Source organism: Urocampus carinirostris, chromosome 1, assembly GCF_059441175.1.
Source record: "Urocampus carinirostris isolate Australia breed hairy pipefish chromosome 1, RoL_Ucar_1.0, whole genome shotgun sequence".
Lineage (NCBI taxonomy): Eukaryota > Metazoa > Chordata > Actinopteri > Syngnathiformes > Syngnathidae > Urocampus > Urocampus carinirostris.
The window spans coordinates 46438040-46464625 of NC_142349.1; the positions used below are offsets into that span (position 1 = coordinate 46438040).

General features: G+C 41.4%; 3 protein-coding genes across 4 annotated transcripts in view; 1 reads left to right on the plus strand and 2 right to left on the minus strand.

The window, feature by feature from the left end:
• The window catches only part of glis2b (GLIS family zinc finger 2b), a 45994-nt gene extending 36898 nt beyond the window's left edge, over positions 1 to 9096 (plus strand). Inside the window, exons 2-7 of the mRNA XM_088342445.1 lie at positions 3493 to 3672; positions 3745 to 3848; positions 6826 to 6972; positions 7045 to 7178; positions 7246 to 7364; positions 7444 to 9096. Of these exons, the coding sequence (XP_088198571.1) occupies positions 3501 to 3672; positions 3745 to 3848; positions 6826 to 6972; positions 7045 to 7178; positions 7246 to 7364; positions 7444 to 8153 (1386 nt within the window). The 5' untranslated portion in view covers positions 3493 to 3500 and the 3' untranslated portion in view covers positions 8154 to 9096. The remainder of the gene's footprint in view (positions 1 to 3492; positions 3673 to 3744; positions 3849 to 6825; positions 6973 to 7044; positions 7179 to 7245; positions 7365 to 7443) is intronic.
• A 2379-nt stretch (positions 9097 to 11475) lies between these two features.
• pam16 (presequence translocase associated motor 16) lies at positions 11476 to 17107 on the minus strand. The gene is made up of 5 exons (XM_088342457.1): positions 16900 to 17107; positions 14493 to 14577; positions 12957 to 13093; positions 12715 to 12780; positions 11476 to 11652 (listed from the first exon to the last, which is right to left on the minus strand). The coding sequence occupies exons 1-5, from the start codon at positions 16972 to 16974 to the stop codon at positions 11557 to 11559; spliced, it is 459 nt and encodes a 152-aa protein (XP_088198583.1). The 5' UTR covers positions 16975 to 17107; the 3' UTR covers positions 11476 to 11556.
• Positions 17108 to 19117: 2010 nt separating this feature from the next.
• Positions 19118 to 26586, minus strand: part of coro7 (coronin 7) — a 129262-nt gene continuing 121793 nt past the window's right edge. For both annotated transcript variants that reach the window (XM_088342432.1, XM_088342423.1), the window contains exons 28-29: positions 22439 to 22525; positions 19118 to 20443 (exon numbers count right to left, since the gene is read on the minus strand). In XM_088342432.1, the coding sequence (XP_088198558.1) occupies positions 20435 to 20443; positions 22439 to 22525 (96 nt within the window). In that variant the 3' untranslated portion in view covers positions 19118 to 20434. The remainder of the gene's footprint in view (positions 20444 to 22438; positions 22526 to 26586) is intronic.

The window sequence follows — 26586 nt, forward strand, 5'->3', positions numbered from 1 at the left end:
AAAATTTTTGTGTTTTTTTTTTTTTTTTGCTATTTATTTCCCTTTTATTTTCTTTGGTATTGTATGTGTGTGTCTTGCTGTCGGTCACCCCTCTTGAGGGATATGACCAAGGTAGATAGATAGATAGATAGAATCAATTCCAAACCCCGCTAAAGAAGGGAATGATATTACTCAACCATTTATCTGCACCGCTTTTCCTCAGTAGGGTGTTGGGGTACTGGAGCCCATCCCAGATAACTTCGGGCAGTGGGGGCAGGGAACTCCCTTAACTGGTTGCTAGCCAGTCGCAGGGCGAGAATGATATTCAGAATATGAAACAAATAGATGTTGAAATTATAGTACCCCACAATAAACATAAGACGAGAGGCACATAATGTAAAAAAAAACAAAAACAATAAAGGAAATTATAAAAACATTTTTGACATTTTTTCCTTGTGTTTCTTGAAAACCTGATCCCAAGGCAAACGTAGCGATAGCCAATTTATCAACCCCAATTCCAGGGTGATTCCCTTACATAAATTAAGAGACTTCATGGAATCTTTATTTTGGACTGGTTGAATGATGGCTGCGTCCTCCTCCCCACGATCTTGTCGGAACACCCCTCGTCATCGTCTCTGAACTCTAAACTGTGACAGTGACACAAAGAGCATGCTGGCAGCATGCATGCGCACTGGATTTCCAGGCAGATTTTAAGCAATAGCCAGTTTGTTTACCTTTCTGAAAACCCCGGGAGCAGCTAATAGCAGTGCGTACTATACTGTGTTTTTGACTTCGTATCCTAACACGCCTTTGTAAGGGGCCGGTCACACAGCTGTTTGCGGCTGAATCACGGCTAAAATTTTGCGGGGTTTTTTTGCCCGTGGTTGCCCGCGATGGAAAATGCGCAAAATTGGCCAACCCGCTGTTCATCGGTGGTATGCCCGCAAAACAGACGCCGGCGACTGTTCCGCTTCCTCATCGTGTCATTTCCGCGTCATTTTCTCGTGTGGACCACGGGTATAAAAGCTCCCGAGCCGGTGTTGTGCCCAAATCCGACTCGTACGCAACACCCCCAACCCCCCGGAGAAAGGCGTTATACCGTCATACGCGTAACACGCTAATTTCACGCAATAACACCGCGATACAGGCGCAGAACATGCTATTACCATGCTCCACCCACGATTACCCGCTGAAATTTCCCGTCCTACCCATGAGTAACCACGTCCTGGCCGCGGCCAGAGCACGTCGTTCCGCGTCATTTCCGCGTCATTACCGCGTCATTACCTCGTGTGCCGCCCACGGTTAACACGTGCTCAAAGTTTTGAGCAGCTTAAAACTTTTTCGCGCGGCCAACCGCGTGTGAATTTCCGACCGCGAGTAAAGCACTGCTGTATCTCGTCTATATGGCGGTCTCAAAGCGTCCAACAGCGCCTCAACAGCGTCTGCTTCATGGCCAGAAATTTCTGACCGTGGTTCAGCCTCGATACGCCCGTGAAAGGCTGTGTACCCGCGCTCTAAAGAATTGAGCAGCGCTGCCACCCACGCGCGAATTTCCGACTGCGAATTTCCGACTGCGAATTTCCGACTGCGAATTTCCGACTGCGAATTTCCGACTGCGTGTTAAGCACTGCTGTATCTCGTCTATATGGCGATCTCAAAGCGTCCAATAGCGTCTGCTTCACAGGCAGAAATTTCTGGCCGTGATTCAGCCGCAAACTGCTGTGTGACCAGCCCCTAACAAGAGGCATTAGTTTCCTGTTCAGGTACTTCGTTACCTTAAACTTTGGTTTGTAGAGAAACTCTGAAGTAGAGGTACCACTGTATTGGGAATTATTGTGTCGCTGACTGTGTTTATTTGTGTGTGTGTGTCTAAAGGTGTGCCAAAAAGATGTTTTACGGTGGATTTGTAGAGTCGTAACATACCATATTCCATATTCAACACTTAGCCCTGCTAATTATATTGTTTTTTCGCTATGGGTAGCTGTGGCTAGCCGCCATCCTGACAAAGCCACATCAACGTTTTGAAAAAAAAAAAAAAGTTGTTCAGTTCACCCATCAGTTTTACCAAATTTTTGACCCATTCAAAATACATTGCAGTCAAAATACTCACACAGCCGAAATGTTTATTTCAATCTAGACATATTTTGAAATGACAATGCAGTGTACCCTATATTCTTCAGTCACTGCAACCATCTCACTAATGAATGTATTACTTAAGATGACTAACATGAATACATTGATTTCTTTCTAACCGTTTCTAAGTTGTTTTATATTTATGCAGCAAAAAATAACACAGTTAAGACTGGGAGGGACGTTTAACTGCACAATTCATTGGTAAAAATGCAATTACATGTTTTAGAATGAGGTTAACATCTTTCCTTTTTTCTCTGATCGGTCTGTTTGCTAAGATTTGCTTCACCTAAATTAATAGCTCCATACACAGTGGCCAAAACACCTGATGGTACAATGAAGAGTAATGCCTTATTTTATTTTTTTAAATTTTCATCTCTTCCTGGATTATTAAATAAAGAACATCACTTAAAGTCAAAGTAGGAATTTCAGACAAAAGAAAACCGGAAAGGAAAACTCACGAACTGTATACATCACACATCAAAGTTGAGATTTATACATCTATAATGTAATTGAGATAAAGCAATACAATATTTTGTCTGCAGTATGTCGTGTTTGTACTGTATTGTTTTTTTTTAATTCACACATTGTATTGTATATCTAAATATGCCTTGATTTCCCCTGAAAAAAAAAACCCTTTTAACAAAAGCGTGATGACCAACCTAAACCCGAGTGCAATACTACATTATCAGTGCTCATGGTTCAATTAGATGTTATTGCAAATATTTTAATTGAAATCTGACAGCCTCTGATTCTGAATCGTTTTAGTGGCTAAAAAGCTTCCGAGAGTAACACTTTGCCTTTGACATCTCCAAGTACCTTGCCCAAAACCCTCAGGCTGGGTCGACAGGTCATCATCTTGAGGGGAAGGAGGAGGTGGAGTTGGTGCAGCTGGACTTGAAAGCCGGGGGCTTACCAACAAAGTCTAAAGGGTCCATTGGGTCTAAAGGTGCATGTTGTGAGGTTGGCGGGGATGATGTGGCAGAGGGCTGTCCTAGTGGTGAGATGGTCCAGCTTGGCAATGTAGGCGACCATCTGGATTGCATTGTAGACATTCCTTAGGAAGAGTGTGCGGGTAAAGGTCAAGATGGGGGAAATAGGGAGGGTTGATGTCGGGGCTTTTTCAGATGGCTGTGTTTATTTTTTTTTAGCTAACCCACTGTTCTAGTTTACAATTGTGGTCAGTTTACCGTTGTTTGAGAGATATACTTCCCCAGCGGGACAGTGGAGTTCCAAAACTGGCAAATCACAGGTGTATTTTATGATCATAGTTTGACTCCAGAATATCTCTTATAGTGAATACAATGTGCTTTACAAAACATCTGACTGTCCTTTACTGGATCACCCTTGCTCTAACTTGTCCCCCATGCAATGTTTTCGCAGGTGTGGTCATGCTTTCTCTGGACGAACCTCTAGACCTGAAGCTCCCTCGGCGGACCAATGGGTGGGACCGAGGGTCGCGCTCACCCCCCATCTCGTCGACGATCCCCAGGAAAACTCGGCATCTCCACGTGTCGGATGATGGGACAGCGATTATTGATTCCCCGCCGTCCCCGCATACAGGTGGGTGACGCCACAAACAGCTGAACAAAGCTCGCCTTACAACTTATGGCCCTTTTTCTTCTGCTCTATTAGTCTCCCACGGCAGAGCTGCCGTGGATCTGAGCATGTCTCCCTCTTCTCTTCGTCACACACCAACCTCACCTGAGATGACCAACGGCACTTACGCTCCTTCCGTGGTGAGGACCTGTGCCTTTCCACACTGAGATAATGAAGTCAAAAGTCAAACGCTTGCAGCATTGATAAAACTTTGGCACTTTGCTGCGACATTTCCACCCATCCATTTGCTTCCACCTTTCTGAGAGGGATTGCATGGTCAGCAGTTTTATCACAAAGACTTCCCTCTCCCTAGCTGCTTTAACAAGCTCTTTCGAGGGCTTAGGGCAAGGGTCGGGAACCTATGGCTCGCAAGCCATACATGCCTCTTTTCATGGGTACATCTGGGTCAGAGATAAAATAGAACGTGGGCAACAATTTACTGTGTTGTTGCAGGCTGAGCCCATTTTAGCATATACTAAGCCCGGACATCACTAATTACATAAAAGGTTTGGTACAACATATATAAAACACAGTTTTAACTACAGTTTACAGTCAAGGTTTCCACCAACAGACCACATTTTGGCTGTGCATCGGTAATTAATCCTTACATAGACGCTCATTAATTAATATATGTTCACTGTTGGAGTAAAAACCCACAAAACAAACTGAAAACACCCAAAAGCACAGCACCCATAGCAGTTGTATTGGTGTAGCGGTAGAAATGGGTGGAACAATATACACAGTGCGTGCACTCCTCCTCCCCCAGCAACGTCTGCGTCAAAGGTAAATACGTCCATATCCTCGTTTACAGTATTTTGTGACATTTTTAGTAAATAACTTTGCTCGCACCTTCTTTTAAAACCATTCTTTTGGACGGTCAAAATGAGCCTCAACACTCTTATGTAACCGCAGGAGGAAGACAAATTTTATGTGATATATTTATATTGATATGAGCCACAGCCATCTGGTATTATTATTTTATTGATCTTATTAAATTATCAAACTTCACACAGTGACATAAAATTTGCTAAAGAATCAGCTTTTGTCTGGAGAGTGGGTTTGGAGATTTTGTTGAATTGTTTTATCAATATATGGTGCTGCTCGCTTTGCCCCCTCCCCCCAAAAATATAATAAAATAAGATAAGTATTTATATATCTATGCTTTTACGGCTCATTGGTTCAAAAAGGTTCCCAACGTCTAGGCCAGTTAGATAAAAATCACCACAGCATGTTCCTTCACCAGGGTCTTTTCCTGGTGGGAAGTAATTAAAAATGGTCATCCAAATCGAATGTCTGGGCCACTTCCTAGAGGTGGGGTGTGTAGATTGAGTAGTTCAAATTTAAATATTTTCTCAATTTAGTATGTTTTAACAATGCCCACCAGAGTTCAAATAGCCTTTATATTTTTTTCCACTGCGCCTATCTGCCTTTATCTTCCTTTTTTTGACGGTGTTCCTGCCACAGAGGGCATTATGCTGGAGGGAAGGAGGCGGGGTGAGTTTTAGTAATTTAATGCGTTTGGCCGCAGGTTTGTCTTTTTGCAGCATAAAAATGCTTAAAGTGGAAAAAGGACTGTTACAAATGCAGTACAAATGCCAACCCAAACCCCCAAAAAGATAAAAAAAGAAGAGTTTATTTTAGCGCATCCAAGACAGTCACGTACGTGCACGCGCAATGCAATGATGATTTCAGCCAGAAGATGGTGTGAGCAAAAATAATATTTTAAAGTTTCGGACACTACCTTTGAAGAAAAAGTAACCCAGCCCCAAGGGAGTAGCTCACTAGGTAAAGCGCTCATCTTGGGCTCAAGAGGTCGGTGGTCCGATTCCAGGCTCCTCCGTGTTATATGACAAAGTGTCCTTGGGCAAGACACTGAATCCCTAATGCCCCCGACAAGCAGGTAGTTGCCTTGCATGGCTGACGCTGCTATCGGGGTGTGAGTGTGTGTAAATGGGTAAGTGTGAAGCACATTGTCAAGCACTTTGGGAGGTCCTCAGTGACTTGAAAAGTGCTATATACTGTAAATGCAGACCATTCATTCCATCATTACCAAACAGGAAACTTTTAGCGGATAGATAGATAGATAGATAGATTCTTTATTCATCCCCGAAGGGAAATTCACATTTCCAGCAGCATCCCTGAGCTGAGAACAGTACAATAATAAAGTCAAAAGAATACAATATACAAATACCCAGTGTGACGTGCAAATGCCCACTGTAGCGTGGTTACTTCCGCTACAAACAACACGTTCTGCTACAATTGCTTCAACAAGATTATTCCGGTACAAAAAGCTGATGAGCTAGACTGTTTTTATTGTAGTTCACACTATTGACATAACTAACAAAATATCACCGACAAACCTTGTGAGGGAATGCAAGCCTCATCAAGCTTTTCTGAAGCTTAAAAGTCCCATACAAGGGACCGTGATGTGCGAGGCTCAGTGTGTCTGCCAAAAAATTCCAATGTCCCAATAACCTTCTGTGCAAGTTTCACTCACTGGCATGCGTGTGTGGATACAAGTATAATCCGATTTAGGACAAGGTAGAACCACATGCAGTGATTTTTATTTGCCCCCCAACTGAAATGAGACAAGCTGGCTGAAAGCATTCATCCGCCTCCGCATCCCACTGAAATAGCTCCCGTCACCACAAAACAGTCTGCACTTAAGTTGACCCCACACAGAGGCAAGTAAGGCGCTGCCTTTCCATCTTACACACTTTCATATAACGTATTAGCACTCAGATTTTCATATACGTTTTAACGAGTCTACAAGCACGGAGATCCATTAGGAGCACTGTTTGCCATGCTTTAGATATGCTGTGCTGTAATGTTTGGAGTTGTAGCTAGAGTTCAGAGAACCTATCAGCCCCCATGCTGAGCTCTGAGATAAAGGGCGGTTTTGTAGAGCACAGCAGGCGACTTCATGAAGAGAAGATTTTTCGAGGAAAAAAAAGAAAGCAATAAAGCTAAATGACGTAGCAATCATTTTTCTCGTACATTTGATTATTTCTGTGTCCAGGCGATATTGAGAATGTCAAAATGCTTTAAACAATGCTTTGTCTTATCTTACTGTGCTTACAAGTGCAGCTGATTTTGTCAATTGCGTTTTGCTCCCAGGTGTCGCCAGCCTTTCAGTTTTTTGTGCCCATCAGAGCCGGGGCAGGACTTCACCTGCAGTCATCCATGTTTATTGGCCACGCGAGTGATACAAGAGCTTCACCCGACCTCTCATCAGATGAACAGCTGGCTTGCCGATGGAAGAAGGTACAAGTCCAAGGATGCTGGGCTGATGTAGCCTCACCAGTGGAGTGGAAATAAATATCTCTTTTCCTACAGTGCCACCTGCTCTTTGACTCTCTTCAAGATCTGGTGGACCATGTCAATGACTTCCATGTCAAGCCAGAGAAAGAGACAGGCTATTGCTGCCATTGGGAAGGATGTGCTCGCAAAGGGAGGGGCTTCAATGCCAGGTGAGTGTCTTACACACTCGGTGGTTTGTGTGAAGATGGAGCTGATGATGACCCAAGTTTGTCGTAGGTACAAGATGCTTATCCACATCCGGACGCACACCAATGAAAAGCCTCACCGCTGTCCCACCTGCAACAAGAGCTTCTCGCGCCTTGAGAATCTCAAGATACACAATCGCTCACACACAGGTCAGTGGTTGAATCAGCCAGTCTAGTCTTGCCAGTCTGGTCAGAACAGGACCTAACCTACCTTTAAATTCTCCTTCAGGTGAGAAGCCCTACATTTGTCCTTACGAAGGATGCAACAAGCGTTACTCCAACTCAAGTGACCGCTTCAAACATACACGTACACACTATGTGGACAAGCCCTACTATTGCAAGATGGTGGGCTGCCTAAAGCGTTACACAGACCCCAGTTCCCTTCGCAAGCACATCAAGGCCCATGGCCACTTTGTGGCTCAGGAGCAGGGATCACCACTTAAAGGAAGTCAAAGCTTGGCTTTTGCAAGCAGCGGGGCAAAAGATTCTGAGATATCCTATGTTAGTGGGCCTCACATCATCATTCCCGGGGCAGGAGCTGCTCTCTTGGGTGCTCACACTCTTCAGGGCCTGGGTCGTTCAATTTCCTTATCCCCCCTTAGCCCTCGACCCCTAGACCTCAGCACAATCGGTTGCCCTAGCTCCCCCCAGGGCACCTTGGCAAGTGGTTCCATCTTATCTTTTAATGGCTCCCAGCTAGGCCTGGCCAAGTCACCGTTGCTCTCCAATACATTGGCCTCTCCCATTGTGCCCGTGCTGGAGACGGGCAGCGAACGAAGGGCCGTGAGCTCGCAGGCCAAGAAGGTTCAAGGGGAGCAGATGGAGAACAAGGTGACTAAGGGTCTGCTTAACCTTTCCACTGGAGGGTGTCCTGATTCCTTATCCTGGGTGGTCATCCCGCCAGGCACTGCAGTGCTAAAGCCAGCTGTGGTCAACTGATACACTCATACACATTCCAGAAGAGCTCAGGAGATCAGGTCATGACAGGGAACGTACAGGCGGTCAAGGGTGGTGGTGGGGATCGGCTCACTAAATAGCTTCAAAGAGGGCAGGATATGTCCAATATGGAGACTTACATGAAAAAAACTTTTTATGGGTATTAGAACGCAGGCCTCTTCTTTTTTTAGTGGAGGGGGGGTCTAACGAACATTTGTATAACATAGCCAGACAAAGGCTAATCATTTTTAATTGATACTTTAGTCATTCCTTGTTTTGGGTTCTGTGGACGGAGCTCATGAATGTGAAAGACTAATACAAGTCCTTCGCTTCTTCCTAGTATTTATGAAATATTATCGACCATGTGCCTCTCGCCAAGCAGTGAGATAGACAGACCACGTAAAGAGATACAAAGACGCACTCTGCGCTGGGCAAAAGGTGTATGTTGGTTCAACTTTTAAAACTGATAACTTCAGACAAGCTTGCCTGACGCAAGTGAACTAATAGCATTTTAAAATTTTCAATTATTTACAGCACTTAAACCATTGTATTCATTGTACCATTGTAGTCATTATTTTATTCACCCTCAAAAACACTTTTCCTTGTGAGGGTGCTGAAGCCATGTCACCTGACTTTGGGCAAAGAACTGGGGACACCCTGTACTGGTTGCCAGCCAATCGCAGACATTGTAGTCACAAAACCTCAAAATTGCTGCTAACCTCATCGTGACTGGAAACAAGTCCCTTTATTTTTGACAATCCCTTATATGTAGACCGATCAACCTGATCCGAGGCAATTTCTCGGCTAGAGAAGAAAGAAACATGATGTTTCATCCGCCGGCCAATACCAAATACCATCTCCTCTTGAGAATAGGGTGGGCACTGCTGTTTGTCTCCCCCCTGTGGCATGACGAAAGGCATGACATTCCACTGGACCTAGTTGGAAAGGTTTTTTTCTGCTTCTGGATTGCCCAGCTGCTTTCCGGTAATGGAATCAACACGGCCAGTTTGCGTATGAAAGGCCCACTGTGGTGATAAACACGGCTGTCTTGTGTTTTCTTGATCCGGTCGAAAAGCAGCTGTGAAAAGCAGATGGCTTTCTGCACGCAGATACTTATAAAGTGGTACCTCTACTTACAAATGTAATTAGCTCTTGGAGTAAGTTTGTAACCTGAAAAATTCCTAAGTAGAGACGCATTTCGTTTGTAAATGCGCAAATCTGTCATTATAATGAGCGGTAGACCGACTTGTCAACAATTTGCTGGGCGATTGCTTTCCACAAACTTTGAAACTTTGTGAAATTAAGTTAAAATGTCTTTATTTTTAATTTGAGCCTTATCCCCGCCATCTTGAAAAAAAAACCCGCTTCCTCGTTCTCTCTGAACTCTTAACTGTGACGGTGACATGAAGAGCATGCTGGGGCACTCATGCGCACTGTGTTGCCGGGTATATTTTAAGCGCTAGCCAGTTTGTCTACGTTCTGGGAACTCTCAGAACGGCTAAAAGTATGGTATATACCCTGAAACGACTTTGTAACTAGAAGCAATATTTTCCCATTCGGGTACTTCGTAACCTGACACTTTCATATGTGTAAGTAGAGGTACCACTGTGGTTGTTTTGGCCTGCCAAAAATAGAGACTTTGAGTTGGTTATGTAAGGGGAAGCATCCAAATTTTCTGTGCCACTTCTCCCTAACGTGACAATGAAGCATCAATAAGGTTAACTTTTCCCATTTCAACAAAAAGGCTCATCATCATCTGACTAAGCAGTCGCCATGCACTTTTCTCGCATACCATTTCTTCCTCTGCATTTTATGCAACTTTAGTATCGATTTTTTTTTGGATCAAGGAGAGGCAAGACATTTCCTGGGGATTCGTCTGCCCTCTTTGTTAGTTGGCCGGCAACCTCTTCCAGAAATGGGTCATTGATGTTTGAAATTCATTTTTCTCTATCCTGGTTCGGACAAGACATTGTTTTGTGATGTTGAATTTGCTTTTCGACAGTTTTTAGGGTACTCTGACTTCTCTGCAGTCTGAGCCTTTCTGTGCTTGAGGAGGAGGACAAATACAGTAGTCCCTGAGGTCTTTCATTTAAAATCCAGATTTAATTTCTGATATTTTAAGTACTATTTTAATCCAACAGACCTTTTTTTAGTTCTGTTTTCCATACGTAGATGGTTTTAGTCAGCATTTAAGCTGAAAAGAATCTCCCAGCATGATCAATGTGCCCACAAGATATTTTAGTTCCCATGGCAACAGTAAATCCCGCAGATGCTGTCTTTTCCTCCTCCTCCTCCAGGCAACCTCTCGCCAGGTTAAGATGAGGACAGCCTTGACTCAGCAGCAGATCTCAATGACGTGACTTGAGTCCTCACAGGATTTCCACGGTTTTCTAATCAAATATGCCTCCAGCACTCCCTTCGAGTTGGTCTGTAACAAAGTTGCACTTTTTCGACGGCGTCAGTTTGTAGAAAGCTCGAATGCGAGTCATGTTAAGAGCTTCACTCACGGAGTGGTCGTAAAATAGCGACCGAATTGTATACGTTGTGAATGCGGTACGTGAGCTGCTCTCTAGTTATTTAGTGTTTTCACAAGCTCAGTCAGTGTCATTAAAAACATGGATGCCATTGACTAGGGTGCTACATTGTTGGACAAAGGATCCTTGGTAAGACTTAAGGCCAGTTAAGGTCTGTTCAAGTTTCTTTTCTTTGCACATTTAAATCGAAAAAATTCTGACAGTATTTTCATTTTTTTCCAAGTGCCTTTTTTTACTTTAGCTCACGTATAGAAGTGAAATATTTTATGGTGTTCAAAAACAGATTTTATCAAATATATATTTTCCTGGTTTCATGTGCTGTGGCAGAACATGCAAGTAGTCGTTCGCTAACTGCTACAACATGGCTGGTTTGTTTTTAGAGGAAATTGATGACGATATCGGTAAAAATGCCAATGAAAGAAACACCTGAATAAAGTTGTGTTTGATTCATTAAAACGTGTTTTTTATTCTACATGCAAATGACAAAATACCGCCTATCGCATACACATTGCAGTTTTCTTCAAGAAAAAGGCCAGTGGGCAAAATCTTTTGAAAAGGACTGATGTTTTTTTATGGGGACGGATTTGATTCCTCCATAGTAAAGTCAATCAAAGTACAATAATCCAGCCAAATTAGGCTAGAGCACGATTCACAGTGTCAGTTTTGGATGAAAATGCCAGCGGTGCGAGTAATTTGCTCGATAATTTCAACAGAGAATTGTTAAAACAATTCAGTTTCAAACTAACATTTTAAAACCCCTCCCGTTAAGGACGTCAAAAGACAAAAGTGGATGATTTAAGAAAAAGTGACTTTAATTAGGATATAATTTACAGAGGACACAGAGGGAGGGGAAGCAGATGAAATTTTACACTTCAAGTTTCACCGTTGGGTTGTGATCGCTGCTTTTGTTGTTGGTCTTGTGCTTCGATATTTAGTTCTTCATCTAGACGCTCTTTAGCCCGCACCACCTGAACACAAAGTCAGTTTAGGGGTTGGCAAGCAAAAAATGTTGAAAGAGCCACAATGAAAAATAAAAAACACATTTGTGTCCGCAAAAAATGAATAGGTTCATAAGTAAGGCAACACATACTGTACGTATTTATGTGTATATCTACATTCATTGGAAAACTAAGAAGGTTTGTGTCATGTTGTCCTCTTGCAGCAGGCATGTAAAACTGGCTCGGGTACTGGTTTCAGACTTCAGAGTTCTCAGGTGGGTCAGATCAGTGAAACAGGTCATCAATTAACATACATTGTGTTTCAAAGCGCTTCTCAGGACAACCGTGGTTGCTTCACACAAATAAAACCAGTGATATCAATAAAAGCAAAAAAAAAAAAAAGTCAAGTAAAAAAGCCAACTATTTAGCTTTGTTTTTAGTACTATTCTTGATGGTTCAGCCTACATTTGCAGCCAACTCTCCAGATAAGGGATTTGGTTTGGAATTTAATCTTAACAATTTGTACATTTTAACAGTTGAGTGAATGGAACCTTTCATCTGAACCAACCCACCACAAACAAACTCAAGTGGGAGCTATGAATACAAATATGCTCACCACAATTGTCATATTGCTTTAAAATAAATAAATAAATAAATAAAAATACAACATAAAATGAGCTTTAGTAGAGAACCGGCAATAACATCAGATCAAACAACCAGGTTACTTTTAGACCTTCACTGCACTCTGGTGGCAGGAAGCAGCATTTAGTTTTTTAAAAAATCACAATGCTTATTTTGGCATACTCATAAATGAAGGTCAGGCCGGATTAAATCATTCAATTGGTTTGCAGGCTGTATGTTTAATAAACTTATTCTAAAGGAACCATATCACTTCCCATAATCATTGTTGTAATAGTGCTGGAGTGCCAAAGACCACAGGAGGCTCCAGAGCCACCTGTAGCTAACTTCCTGCTTAGGTTGAGCAGAGTTTCCTTTTGACATCAGTTGGTGATTTACAGTTGTTGCTTTTTCCCACAACATCACACTTTTGTAGGGAAAAGTCCCGGACAGCAAAATCTCTAGAGCACTTACTTTGGATTGCAAGTAAAATGAACCACCCACAGTCTTGTCATTGACTTTAAAGAGATGCTCATAGTTCTGGAAGAGATACAAAATCATCGTCACCATCATGGTTTCATTCGTTTTACAATAGTTAGAAAACTGTTACAGAATGGGATTCGGGTAAGGGGCAAAAGGTTTATAAAGGTTAACTTTCAGTTTTGGTCTTAAAAGTTTAGCTATCACACTAGTCTCGAATCAAGGTTTTTACTTACTTTCTGGATTTCTTCGGGTTCGAGCTTGGAAACATTGAGAATCTGCTGGGCTTCTTGTAAACTCATTCCAGAAATGCTAGTTGCGGCCGCAGAATGCTGACCGGCACTGCTTCGCGCCCGTGCTGCTGCTTGACTCGCTGCCGAGACAAGGAAGAAACAACAGTTTCATATTAAGGATCGACCTATATGGGTTATTCAAGGACAATACGATAACCAACCATTAGTGTGAGGAGGAGGTTGATAACATTAATTTGCTGTAAAAGCTCAAAAATTGTTGTGAAAAAAATGCAATAATGCAAAAAGAGACAAATAATATTTGTTATAAATGCCAATAAAACTTTAGATATATAGATGGATACTTTATCCATCCCCGGAGGGAAATTCACACTTCAAGCAGTATCCTTGTGTTGAAAATACAATAATAATAAATAAAAGAAGTAGAATACATGAGTACCCAATATAACGTGAGTATTTCGAAAATACTGGAGCAAAGGTGCCCAATGAGTATAGAATTTACTGTCATGTCCTGAGATGAAGTTTGACTTTACCTGAAACCTTTTACAGTAAGTAAATTAGAATTTGAACACAACTAACATGATGCTGTGAATGTGCATTTATCTACAGCCAGCTTGTCATAGCTGCATATTCATATCCTGGCTCAGCAAACGTGCAACCGATTAAAACTAAATGCGCTGGCCAGACCAGATCAAGCTGCTCTGATTCAGTTAGCCGGGACTTCTTTATTTCACTTTTGTGCAAAAAAACCCCAAAACAAAAACAAAAAACCCTCTGGAAGTAATTTTGTGTTATGTGTTTTTACATTATGTGCCAATCGTTTTATGTTTTTAGTACATTTGCTTCGTGTTTTGATGCTTTTTTATGATTCATTAAAAAAAAAAAGAAAACATACTGTACTTTTGCGGGGCTCGGGACGGATCAGCGCATTTGCTTACAAAATGTTTTCAGGTTACAAAGCAACTCTCAGAACAAATCAAATTTGTAAGTAGAGGTACTACTGTACTCCAATTTCAACTTGTCGTTGAAGCCGTGGCTCTCACATTCAACTTTCCTTTTTTTATTTAAGGTCACCAGATGAGGGGATGGTGTAATTGTAATTTGTGCAGTCCTTTGAGACATCTTGTTATTAAGGGCTTTACAAATTAATATGACTTGACTTGACCATGACAGGAATGGGGTGGGCTAAAATTCTGACAGAAAGCCAAAGGGCTACTGCAATTATCTGATAAATGGGCTTTATTGGTACAAATGTTTTTATACTGCGGTCAACCTTACTAGCAGGCCACAATTAGTAATTATACGACAGAGGTTGCGGGCCAGTAAAAATTTGATCACGGGCTGTAAATGGCCCCCGGGGCTTCGAGAGTGGCCCCAGTTATAATAATAGAGCAATTTTTACGAATGAAAAAGGATAGTGAATATAACAGATTGATTTGAATATTAAGAATGCACTGTGACACTAGAAATTCGTACTATGATTTGAGCCATTACAAATCTTATATATAAACATTTACGTACCTGCATATTCTTGCTGTAGGGCTCGTGCAAAAGCACGACCCACCACTTGTACACCCATCACGATAACTTGAGCTAAATATTTAGCCTGCAAACACAGACATGAAAAGAAAAATACACAGAAACACACAATGACACAACTATTACTTTAGGTTTTGTCAGCTAGGAAAGCAAGGCAAAAATAAACGGTAAACAAGTGTTTTTCCTCGTTTGTTGTTGCTAGCGTTCTGTATTGTTCTAATGCGGACAGTGTTTTTAGTAAATGGTAAAATGGTCATTGGTCTGCATTTATATAGCGCTTTTCAAGTCAATGAAGACCTCCCAAAGCGCTTTACAATGTGTTTCACACTTACCCATTCACACACACACACTCACACACCAATAGCGGCCATGCATGAACTAAATAAATACGTTCATTATAGAAACTGCATACCTGTCATCCTGTACGGTTTTGCCATATAAAGTACGTTTATTATGCATTTTAAGACGTGTACGACGTACAAGATAATCTGTAAGGAAAAACGCAAATTTTTCAATTATGGGTACCATCCGGTATACACAGACTATCACGAAATGGCAAATCAATCAAGTCAAACGAGTTCGTCGCGGAAGCCTCTATCTCGGTATTGTTTTTTTCGTTGTAAACGAAGCGAGCGGTTTGATGTAGTGAAAGGAAGTCTGTCTCTTTTTAGACAACCGGCTTTTTCGGCTAAACTCATTAAAGAGAGCTGGCTCTCAAATGGCTCACTTGCTTTGTAATTTTCAAAAAAAAAACAAAAAAAACTTTGATGCGTTATATTACGAATTATTATGTTGTATAAAGAAGTTAAGAAAAAAGGAAGTATAAAATGAGAAAATGGAAAGAGACAGGTTTGTGGTTATGCCTTTAATCTGTATATAACTAAGAATAATTTAATGCAGAAAATGAATTAATCATTTGAATAAGAAAATTCTACTTCATTATATTTGCATGTATTTTTTCCTTGTACAGTGAACGTCCAAGCTTCTTAATTTTTGAACTTTTCTTTATAATAAACCTCATTCATGTCGAGCAACTCAGGATCTCACAACAAAATATTAATTAACAGTATATATGATATAAGGAGGCAGCGCGGTGGCGCAGTGGTTAGCGCATGTGCGGCACAGTTGCATGTCATGGGAACCTCCTGCGTGGATTCAAATCCAGCTCCAGACTTATTTTGTACGGGAAAATACGACAATTTGTACGGGCGTGGAGCCGTGGAGGTTTTCAGGTATGTAGTTACTTCATGTGGCACTTCTAAACATACCCCTAACTTCTCACATGAGCTGCAAATAATCAGATTAAAGTCCCCTATTTGGAGAGAGTATGGACTTCTTGGGGGCCAGACGATGAGGAACTATAAAGTCATGGCAATTGAAAGCTCCAATCATGTCTGAACTGAGTTTTTGTGTTCATTAACTTTAATGAAAAACTTGATATTAAATTCCTGTTAACTTTTTTGCATAATGGAGAAAATGCCCGGGGCAGAAAGGTGGCGCAGTGGTTAGCGCGTGTGCGGCACAGTTCTGAGGTCTTGGGAACCTCCTGAGTGGGTTCAAATCCACCTACTTCCTGTGCGGAGTTTGTATGTTCTCCCCGTGCTTGCGTGGGTTTCCTCCGGGCACTCCGGTTTCCTCCCACATTCCAAAAACATGCATTTCAGGTGAATTGGCTGGTCCAAATTGTCCCTAGGTGTGAATGAGCGAGTGAGTTGTCTGTCCCTGTGTGCCCTGTGATTGGCTGGCAACCAGTTCAGGGTGTCCCCTGCCCACTGCCCGATGATTGCTGGGATGGGCTCCAGCACCCCCGCGACCCTACTGAGGATAAGCGGTGCAGCTAATGAGATGGGAGATGAGATGATATAAGGAAACACATGTACAATATCACATGTTAAACTACATAAATAAATACGTTTGAAAAAAAAAAAGTATGGTGTAAGATTATTTTGTATTTTATAAGGGAAAATACGACAGTATGTAAGGGCATGGAGCCCTGGAGCTTGACAGGTATGAAACTGCATTGGTTCAAATATGACCACAGAATAAACAGGTAAATAAAATGGGCTAGACCTGCCAATATACTTGCATGAATTTCATTTTGCACGAATGTATTGGTGTTTGTATTCGAATAAGACACTTCTGTTTAGATATGCATAGCTTGTTTGACAAATGTGATGTTGACTCGTACGCACTGCATTGTAAACGAATGTTTAGCTGTAAAGTACAATGTCTGCTGTTATATCACTATATAACTTCTACCGCATCAATAACAAGTGATTAAAGGGAGGAATGGTGACGCTATTTTTTAGTTATTAGAATAAATGTTAAATTACGACAAGGCGTACATTAGGAAAGTACATTTCTTTGGATATGTCATGTTTTTTCTTACCATCAACCCGTCGTAATTCGTCTTTGGGAGGAGGGCTGTCTCGTTTTCACATGCAGGAAGCGCAATGAAGGTCATGCGGAAGTGCCAAAGTTCACGAAAGTCAGCTCAAGTTTAAGTATGTCGACATCTAAGGGTTGGGAGGAGGAACTGCAGGTATGTTTTTAAAAGCTTCATCCACAACCTCGCCTCTCTCTTCAACCGAGTGTCCAAAACTTGCGGCCGCAGGTCCTATGAAACAACTACAAAGTCGATCATCGATCTGCGCCTTAGGTTGCCCTGATGCCAAGTGCACTTATGGACATCTTGTGGCGAGACCTTGATGCAAAATCATCAACAATATCGACATAAGCAATCTGCTCCCCTATTTTGTCATTATTGCTGGTTGCAGCAAGGCCAGTCACCTCCATTTTAAACAGTTCATAAACATGCGTATTTTCAAAGTTATAAATAATGTGCGTCATTTGATTGACAGAAGCCGCCAACTAATTGTTATACTTTTGCTCTCTGGTTTGAAGTGTAGTACTTAAACCAATAAAACAATGACAACGCTTTCCGCACTATTGCTTTTATTCAGCATTCACCATGCCGATAACTTCCAACTCTCGCGGGAGTGTGTGACGTCAGAACTACGGCGTCTCTCTAAGTCCTTACGCCGTTCAACTTAACGTGATTGTAAATACTACACTAATTATTGTATGTAAAGTAATACAGCAAGACCTCGGTTATCGCGGTTAATGGAGACCAAAACCACCCGCGATAAGTGAAAATCCGCGAAGTAGCGGCACACCTTCAAAAAAAATATTTTTTTTTCCAAATTATTATTTTTTTAGACCCGGTTAATGAGGAACAAAACCACCCGCAAAAGGTGGAAATCTGCGAAGTAGCGATGCCCCTTAAAAAAAAAAAAGAAAAAAGAAAAATTATTTTTTTTATCCATTACAGACCGCGAAGCTCTGAAGCCGCGAACGTCGAACCGCGAAGTAGCGAGGTCCCACTGTACAGTGTGTACTACCAAATACACAACACCCCCTCCCCTTCACCTTTCTTTGGGGGGGGGAGTTTCTTTGCTTATTTAGAACCACTCTCAAATCTAGCGAATGGTTTACTGAATCATTCACGGCTTACGTCATCAAACCACACCTCGACTCGCGGTTCATCAACTACTCATCTAAAATACCCGACACACGCTTCAGGGAATCGAGCTGAGAACACATCCCTAACACAAACCATCGTATAAACGTGTATTTAAAAAAAATACTCCTAGGTTGAGAATTTCGCATTTATATAAGATGAGGCTCACCTAGAGGGAGCTGACATGATTGTGCACCATCTTGCTGCTTTGAGTATTTTAACATTTGTTTCATGTTCTGATGCTCTTCTGGTCCAATCGATGGGAAGCGCCTCTCCTACCAAGAAAGGCATCTTAATTTGTCTCGGCCCCTCTCTTGTAGGAGAGGATTATGCAAAACATAGAAATTGAACTCTAAAAATAAAGCTCTCCTGGGAACTCAAATTACAAAATAAAAGAAAGGATTTCAATGAACAAGAGACTTTTGTTAAAACTGCACATAGCTGAATTTTGAAGTAAATACTTCATTGAAATATGTGGATGAACATAAGTGCATTTATAACAAGTAAATTAGTAATATTATTGAAGTAATGCTGTTTATTCAATACTAAACTTAATACAGCTGGAAAACTCATGTTATGGTGACAACATACTCAGTGACCTATTTTAATAATCTAACATTATGCACAGAAACAAAAAAAATTACAAAAGGCTGGGCAAAAAAATAGAGGAAACAATTGTGGTTTAGGGTCAGTTTGAGTCTCTGTAGTTTGCGTTCTTCCTTGTGCTTTGTAGCACTCTTTTTCGGTTGCACTACACAAAAAAGCAACATCTGGTGGTCAAATTTTACACACGGTCCCTTTATCTTAAACAGACAAAAAATAGTGTCAAATTACTTTACACTATTATCAACTACTGTATTCATTCATTCATTCATTCATTAATCCATCCCTGAAACAGCTAATGGTATATTAATTCAAATTGGTGCTTACATAACATTAGGGAGAGTAGTATAATTATAAATCATTTATTCTTCTTTCTTGTTCTTATCTACTATAATCTCTTACATATCACGTAGAAAGGATTTTTTTACAGCAAAGTCAGATAAAAATAAACAATCACGTAACCAATAAATTCACAACGGTGACATTGATGGAATCAAATTGACTTTTAATTTTAAGACAAATGCTGAATAATACCAAACACAAATTTCATAGAATTAAATCACATTCATTAAAGAAAAATATCCAAGTAATATCCCCACAATTACCACGTACGGCATCTAAGTAGTACGCAACAACATATCATTGCACCAACACAAAATATCCTTGCAGTTCAGCTGCATCCGTTGGAGGTTGTAAACAAATGAATCCAGTTGAGCCCAAATGACACCCATGCAGTATGGCTTTATAATAACTAATACTTTCGTTTGATTGAAGAGAAAGTTACAAACCGTACAATTCAAACTTTAGAAAACACGTTTCAGGGAATGATATTAAAATGTGCTCCAAAAGGTACATCTAACCTAAATCCCAAACTACCATTCAAGTCAAATTACTCTGTGTATAAAATACTGAAATACAATTCATGTAATTACAGTAGAAATAGAGGGAGGGTAATAAAAATAAAATGAGTACAAATAACAATGTAAAAAATCCAGTTCATGGCTAAAAATGAAGACTGGTGACCCTGTGGTATCCATAAATTGTGTGAAGACACAATTGCATTGGAAGTACTTTAGAAGACACAACAGATATTTCTCAGATAATACCTACAAGACAATATTGAATCGTTTTTTTTAACACATGCACATCTGACAATTGGGCAAGGTACACTCACAGTAATGCCACTTTGTAAAAGAGAACCAGGTTATGGAAATACGAATTTGCTCTTCCCCTATTTTCATTTGTTTTACCAAACATTTGGAATTGCAGTCATCCATCCATCCATTATCTGCACCGCTTATCCTCAGTAGGGTCGCGAGGGTGCTGGAGCCCATCTCAGCCATCTATGGGCAGTTGGCAGGGGACACCCTGAACTGGATGCCAGCCAGTCGCAGGGCACACACAGACAGAAAACTCACTCGCTCCTAGGGAAAATTTGGACCGGCCAATGTTTTTGGAATGTGGGAGGAAACCGGAGAGCCCGGAAGAAACCCAGGCATCCACGGGGAGAACATGCAAACTCCACACAGGCGGTTCAATCTCATGACCTCAGAACTGTGCCGCACACGAGCTAATCACCTCACCACCGTGCTACCCGAATTGCAGTCAATGTGAACCAAATTGCTATTATACTATTGACTGTCTCCCTGACACGTTTCAGCCACCGATTTGTAATAACCTATATTGCAAAATATAACAGTTCAAGGTGTAGTTAAAAAAAGTGTTGCATACAGTAAAGATTTGTTGGAGTGATGCTGGAATGCACAGAATGGAAGTGTGAGGGTGTTTTCTCTCAGTGCTTTCAATCATCCTGTGAGACAAAAGACAGAAGACAAAGAAGAAGACATTTATGATAAAGCAAGCACAGAATCTATTCCAAAAGACAAATATGTTTTTTGTCTGCTTGAATCCAGAAAGTTAGCTCTTAAGTGGTTTTCAGTTTGAGCATTCGTCAATGTCGGAATAACAGTAATCGGTACATGTCTTTGGATGTTTACAGGTGCCACAGAACAAATAAACACCTTCGACCAAAAATGATGCGTGTGCACAGACCCTCATAAAAACGTAACATTGAAATAAATATATCAGATTTGGCTACATTATTTTTTTCAATTGAGTGGACATTGTGCTTGCCCCATCTCTCAGAATGCCTGAGTAAGATTGGCCATTCTTCACAGAGGACGAAGAAGATATGCCAGCAAAACCTTTTTACCCAATAATCCTTCCAAATAAGTTGCTCCACAGATTCATTCAAACTGTAGCAATTGATCACTAGTGAAGACCTTATCTGCAGTGTAGGTATACACTTTTTCTAGTACTTCCTCACTCGCCAATTCGTGGATAACACCGGGCAAGAAATAAAACCATTGGTCTGCATTATAGGTTTTTTTTAATCATTTTTTTTAAACACAACCTAATATGATGAATCACAATATGGCAACCATTTTTTGATTGGAGCAATTTGTTTGTCGCTAGAGCTAGTCGTGTAAAACACAATTTTTTCGGACTTGCTCTGGCATTTTGGCTGCGTATGCATCATCTTAGCAAATTTATCAAACGTATTATACATATTTAGATTATTGTACCCGAGTGTTGACATCAATAATTTGAGAGATTTTTTTATTTATTTATCTAAAACCTAAAACGAGTTAACGAGTTCCCTCTTTTGGGATTTTTCAATTGGTGATGCTTTACAAAGGCTACACATAAAAATGTCTAATTACTTTTTTGTAGAAACTCTATTGGTTCGAATATGGCCACAGAAAAACAGGTAAAAAAAAATAGGCTCGATACTTGCATGGATTCAGTTTTTTCCTGATGTGTTGATGTCTTAATTATATATACAACACTTATGTTAAAATATGCATATTTTGTTTGACAAATTTTGTGATATTGACTCATACACAGCCAAAACGCCAGAGCAGTTCCGGAAGAATTTGTGATTTGTGATTTTTTTTTTTTTTTTTTTTGTAGATTGGCTCAAGCAACAAATAAATCGCTGAAATCAAAAGATGGTTCCCATATTCGGGTTCACTGGATCAGGAGATACTACAAAAAACGCCTAAAATATACAATGCAGAAAGATAGTATTTTTTTGTTCACTGGTTGTTATTTGTTTTTTTTAATTAAGACAGATTAATACAATGATAATTTTAATGTAGAAATATGACCTTGGAAATAATCTGTCTAATAAAAAAGTTAAAATTATGCTTGAAAATGATAAACCTCCAATTAAATGATGAACCGATTTAAAGACATTTCCAACTGTCATCTATCTATGTAATCTAATCCATATAAATCTAAACTACTTTAGAAATCCTTATGTGTGTGTTTGTATGTGATTTATAGGCTCCGTAACTGCTGAAACGATTTTTGTAAAACTTAACACAGATGTATTTTAGGCCTCCACGAGTGTCTCAACTAGGTTTTGTGTCACCCCAAATAAATACCAACATAATCGATAAACATCTGCTTTTGTGTGGTTTGCTTTTGCGGGGTCTTTAACATCCTCTTGCGGCCAAATTGGGTACTGCAGCTCTCAACCACCACTTAATCCAAGCAGCCGAATACAATTTCACAATCGGCCTAGCAATGCTGGGCCATTTTTCTCTTTTCCCCAAAATATCTATTGGTAACTTTCTGTTTAAGTACAAAAACAGTGTTTCACGCTTTTCTACACTTTAGCATGTGTCAAATTGCTGAAGATTAAAACCAGGTTAAGGTGACTCGAGGGTCCATGTCATTTTTCCAGCAACCCACCTGAACCAGAGTAGTTCTCTCTGCGAATTCGGTTACCGGTACTCACCCACTCATCCTCATCGACCCCCTCAAAGGCTTCTTGGGGCAATGGGTCGTCCATGTTTCCCAGCTTGGCAACCATGGCCTCAAGGAGCTGTGGCACATTTTCCACAAATTATATACAAATATCAGGCCCGTGAGGACTGTGATACTAGAGGTAAGATCTTAAATCCGAACCCTACACTGACCCGTATTTCGTGTTTGGTCGGGCCTGAAATGCCAATCATTAGTTTGCGCTTGTTTAAATAAATAAATAAATTAATTAAAAAAATAAATAAATAAATATATATATATATATTTTTTTTAATCTATTTTTATTTCTCCTTTTGCCTTTCTTAAATCCACACAGGAAAACAAACTCCATCTTATCCCTCTTTTAGCGCAGCGGGGAACCTCACTTATACCTTGCGCAGTAGATGTGATCTTGTTCCTGTATGACAACCTAAACAGAACAACCTAAATAATATCCTGTTTTTGAAAATTAAATTTAAATTATCGTCTGAGGCTTTAATTATTTCCTTTATTTTACATGAACGAAGACCAGGGAAAGAGGCCTCAATTTGCAAACCTTTGATCGGCAAGGCCAGGGAGCAGAGTTAAAACTTTGATTCTATTTATGCTTTGCACAATTTGTAAACTTTAATTGTTTTTTCATGTTTGAAATTTATTGTATTACACTGAGCTATTGCCTTTTATTTTAAACGATAGTGTTGTTGTGGTTGAGTCATATGTATTAATTCGTAGGCTGATTGATACTCACGTTTAACTTAAATTTTTTTAATAGTGGTCATAACATATATTTTTGTTTTTATTTAAATTAGTAACGCTGTATTCTATTTAACTTGTTTCTTTATTCATTAAGTTAAATTACTCTTTACAGCAGGCCTTTTCCTAGTTAGTGTGATTTACTTTCTATTCCGAAAAGTTGAAAATGTGTTCCTGAAAAAGTTTTATTTTGTTTCAATGCCTCTTAAAGCAGGTTGTTGTTGTGTGTGTTTTGATGAAAATAATCAAAATAAAGAATGTTATTCTTTATCATCTAATTTGTGCTTTTGACCATTTCCTTAGACTTTCCATTTTCAGACTATAGAAATTACATTTCAATATCTATTTCTTTGAGCTGCAGAAATCTATTTAAAGCCCAGTGAGTTGCAGTATTTTTCTGCGAAATTAAGCAAGTGCGCATCAAGAACGCTCTTTCCCCTCGTTGTTTAGCTTTTATTCTGTGTCCCAGCATTACCTCAATGTTGAAATTCATTTATTATGTCCATAAAAATATATTTGCATTATTTTAACCTTAAGAAATCTTACGGGTTTTTTTTTTGCCCAAAGTACATTGGGAAAAGTTAAGAAAATTATACGTCCTCACAAATAAAATTTTTTTGGGTTGGTCATGTAAAATCAAGTTAACTGGTCCGATGATAAAAATGGTAAATGGCCTGCCTTTATATAACACTTTTCAAGTCACTGAAGACCTCCCAAAGCGCTTTACAATGAGCTTCACACTTATCTATTCACACACACACAAACACACACACACACAACCACAGCAGCCTTGTTAAACGTCTGAACGGATCACAACGTGGTCCGGAAAACCGCTCCCTCATATACAACGGCAAAGAGTACACCTCGGACTCTGCCAAAGCTTCTGCATTTATCCAAGAGTATGCGAAGGTCAGTGCCCGCAGTGTGGACAGAGAAATAAGGCCGATGAAAAAGCAGGTACGCAGACAATTAAATGCCCTACAAAGAACACCTAGGCAGGCTTCGGAAGTACCCTTTACACTCTCGGAGCTACAATCGGCTATCAAAATGATAAAGGCAGGCAAAGCAGGAGGACCAGACGAAGTGGCCCCCGATCATCTCCGACACCTACCTAATGAAATCATGCCCGTCCTCCTCAACATCATCAATTATAGTTGGATAGAGAGCTGGTGTCCACAGTCGTGGCGAAGAGCAACTATCGTACCCTTCCTTAAAAAGGGTAAAGACCCCAAAGATGTGTCCTCATACCGACCAATCGCCCTCACCTCCTCTCTATCTAAACTAACGGAGCGCATGATTGTAAACCGCCTCAGCTGGACGCTCGAAGACCAAGAACTTTTGAGTCCATGGCAAGCAGGCTTCCGTAAAGGTCGATGCACCACAGACCAATGTCTACGACTGTCACAATTCATCAGCGACGGTATGCAATCGAAAGCCCGAGAGAGGACTATCTTAACACTGTTTGATTTCTCAAAGGCGTACGACACAGTCAACCGAACACAATTGACACACAAGATGCTGCGCCTCGGCCTTCCCCGGCGTTTAATCGAGTGGGTCTCTACCTGGCTGACAAATCGTATTGCAAAGGTCAGACTTAACGGAGCCACCGGCCGCACTCGCTGCTTCAAAGAAGGCCTACCACAAGGTTCAGTCCTATCACCGCTCCTCTTCGTCATCTACATCGACGACCTACTAGGCCGCTTCGACACCAACACATTAGTCAGCGCCTACGCAGACGACCTGGCTATTGCCTGTCGGGGCCGTCGCAAAGAAGAAGTAGTACAAAGGGTTCAAGGGGGAGTGGAGAAGGTAGTCACCTGGAGCAAAAGCGCCCTACTGCATCTTAATACAGCCAAATGCCAATCGGTACTGTTCACTCTGGACTCAGCCGAAACAAACTGGCAGCCTGACATTCGCATCGATGGCCTTCCTATCCCGACATCAAAGGAAGCAGTTTTCCTGGGAGTTCAGTATGATCAACGCCTCACATTCGGGGCACACGCCCAAAAAGTCACACTTAATATGAGACGAAAATCAAACCTCCGCCGAATGGTAGGTGGAAGCTCCTGGGGCTGGTATCCCGAAGACCTACGCACACTATACCTCGCGCTAGTCCGTAGCATAGCAGAATATGCCGCCCCAGCCTGGACACCATGGTTGGCACAGTCAGGCTTAGATAAACTGGAAGCTGCCCAATTACATGCCGTCAGGGCAATCACAAGACAACTATACTCGACCCCTGCAGACATCGTCCGATATGAAGCCAAAGTACCCCCAATAAAATACCGTTTCGACCAACTTAGCACGCTCATGGCAGAGAAATGGCAAGCCCTGCCTGACTCAGACCCCAGAAGACACCTACTGGAAACTAAAGTACACCAGAGACTACAACGTGGAGATTGGCGATCAAAAGTCATCCCCGAACTGCAACGCCTACAAATCTCACCGATGCTAAACACCACTAGACGAGCCCCGCCTTGGCTACAGTTCCAACCACTAGAGGTCCGTTTCACCAACACCCAGAAATCGGATCCACTGGAACAGCAACTTACGAAAGCCAACCAAGCCTTTAAAGACTTACCCACATCAGACTTAATCATCTACACTGATGGTTCAGCTGTGGAGGACTATAAAAATGGTGGAGCAGGAATAGTGGTATAAACTGCAGAGAATGAACTCATCAGACGATGGCACTCACCGACTGGTAAATGGGCTAGCTCGTTCCAAGCCGAGAGGACGGCCCTGCATGCAGCCATAAAATGGCTGACCGAACTTACAGTTCGCCCCTGGACGTCTGCTACCGTCGCCAGTGACTCGCGCTCACTACTCGAGGCATTAGGCAACCCGCATTCGACAGATGCAGACATCTACGATCTACAGCATCTAATTGCGACCCTCTCCCAGAGGAAAAGAATACAGCTATTGTGGATCCCAGGACATTGCGGACTGCCTGGCAATGAACAAGCCGATGCAGAGGCCTCCCTAGGCTCCAGCCTCCCACAACCGAACCACCCGCTGGACCAACACACTACGAGGGCTCTCATAACACGTAGCTACATACCTACTGCTCCCAGCCATCCTCGCCTCAGCTCATTCCTGAATGTGCTACAAAACCTAACAGAGGAACAATCCCTGCCCAAAGCTGAACGCACAGACCTCATCCGCTTTCGGAGCGGCCACCATCCGCTGTTCCGACGCTGGCAATTCCTCCTCCGCAAGTCGGCCACCGACATCTGTCGACTTTGTGGGGAGAGTGAGGAATCGGCCTAACACCTATGGGTCGATTGCCCCGCCTTCATCGCGGACCGTCAATGATGGGCAGTTGGATCCGAATTCGCGGAACTCGTAGCACGACCGAAGCGTTCCATGTCGTTCCTAAAGATCATCTTT

Bases quoted from the DNA above. Each gene is read 5' to 3' on its own strand.
- pam16 (XM_088342457.1), bottom strand. From the start codon at position 16,974: ATGACCTTCATTGCGCTTCCTGCATGTGAAAACGAGACAGCCCTCCTC. The intron at 14,578-16,899 runs GTAAGAAAAAAC...CTGTGTTTGCAG, and splicing joins CGAATTACGACGGGTTGATG to GCTAAATATTTAGCTCAAGT. The intron at 11,653-12,714 runs GTAAGTGCTCTA...CTTTGTGTTCAG, and splicing joins CATTTTACTTGCAATCCAAA to GTGGTGCGGGCTAAAGAGCG.